General features: G+C 44.9%; 1 protein-coding gene across 1 annotated transcript in view; it reads left to right on the top strand.

Moving 5' to 3' along the window:
- The first annotated feature begins 662 nt into the window (after positions 1–662).
- LOC107099183 (coagulation factor VII-like) overlaps positions 663–1,273 on the top strand; it is a 14,119-nt gene continuing 13,508 nt past the window's right edge. The window contains exon 1 of the mRNA XM_015397206.1: positions 663–802. Within this exon, the coding sequence (XP_015252692.1) occupies positions 742–802 (61 nt within the window). The 5' untranslated portion in view covers positions 663–741. The remainder of the gene's footprint in view (positions 803–1,273) is intronic.

Genomic DNA, 1,273 nt, shown 5'->3' with positions numbered 1-1,273 from the left:
CCCCACTGGCCACCCCACTGGCCTCCCCACTGGCCAGTGTAAATTTGATGTGCATCAGTTGTCCTTTATGCACAGCCAATGACGTAATCTTAAAAATCACACAATAAACCAGGATCTGAGGCGGTCTTTACTGAAGTCTGTATAATTTCTACAGGCAGGTTTATAGAAGATTCAGACCCTGAAATTATGGTTTTTATTTTCAGTGGCGACACTGGATACAAATGGTCTTTGGTTCACCAGCAGAGGGCGCCACAGCACTGCTGTTTGAGAATCAGATCATATGACTGACCTTAAAGTAAACTATTGCTAAACATTAGATTTTTTTTTTCTTTTTTTTGGGGGGGGGGCAAAGGTTCTCAGCAGGCAGGCAGATTGGAACGCTTCTCAGTTTTCAGCACAGAGCAAATAAAAGTGTTTTCATTCCCATATCTTGGTTCTTCTTATACCTTCTGCCAGGAGGTCAGATCCAGATTTCACCCTTTGCCTCCTTCGTTGGTCTAATTGTTTGATATCTATATCAGTCCCAGGAGAGGCATTGATTTGCTGAATTTGGTCAACAGATTTATGAACAACAGATCTTTACGCTCTTGAACCTGAGGGCATGGGTCAGTTAGTGTTTCATCACCGCAGGTCTCTCCATGTGACCAACAGGAGCCTAGCGGTGGCGGGGGAGTGCTGGACACTTTGTACCTTTATGTCCCGATGGTAGAGCAGCGATGGTAGCTTTCTGATGTAACCGCCATGTGGCCGAGAGTCTTCATCACCTTCGTCTTGACGCTGCAGGGCTCCCAGCCAGCTTCAGGTGAGGAAGGTCCAGACTAAACCATTGTAGATTCAGAACGACCAGAAGCTTCTTATTTCCATTTATAACAAACTAGCTGCCTGGTGGGCTAACATCTGCACAGGGTCCAGATAAATGAGATGTTTTAGTGTCCTGCTGTATGCCTCACCCACTCAACCAGTCATGAAAACTGAAATAATTGAGTTCAGCAACTGATCAAGAGCTTCTGGGAGCCGTTAGCCACAATGAAGGTCTGTACTGGTCTGCAGTGCTTTGATTAGCATTGAGTAGATCTGCCTCTGATGGGTTTTGCTTGAGGGAAAGTTCTCTTGTTTCCATAAAGAAGAAAAAATAAAGTGCACTCATGTTCTCAGAGGTTAATCTGCAGAACATCTGAAGATGAGAGAAGCTGCACCTTCACAAAGGTCAGACACGTGTTGGTGGAGGCTGGGATCTGCTAAAGATGATTGTCAAAGGGTTCTAAAAACAAAC

Source organism: Cyprinodon variegatus, unplaced genomic scaffold, assembly GCF_000732505.1.
Source record: "Cyprinodon variegatus isolate N-32 unplaced genomic scaffold, C_variegatus-1.0 Scaffold844, whole genome shotgun sequence".
Taxonomy (NCBI): Eukaryota; Metazoa; Chordata; class Actinopteri; order Cyprinodontiformes; family Cyprinodontidae; genus Cyprinodon; species Cyprinodon variegatus.
The sequence above is the reverse complement of the archived record's forward strand: the minus strand, read 5'-3'. Positions and strand labels throughout refer to the sequence as shown.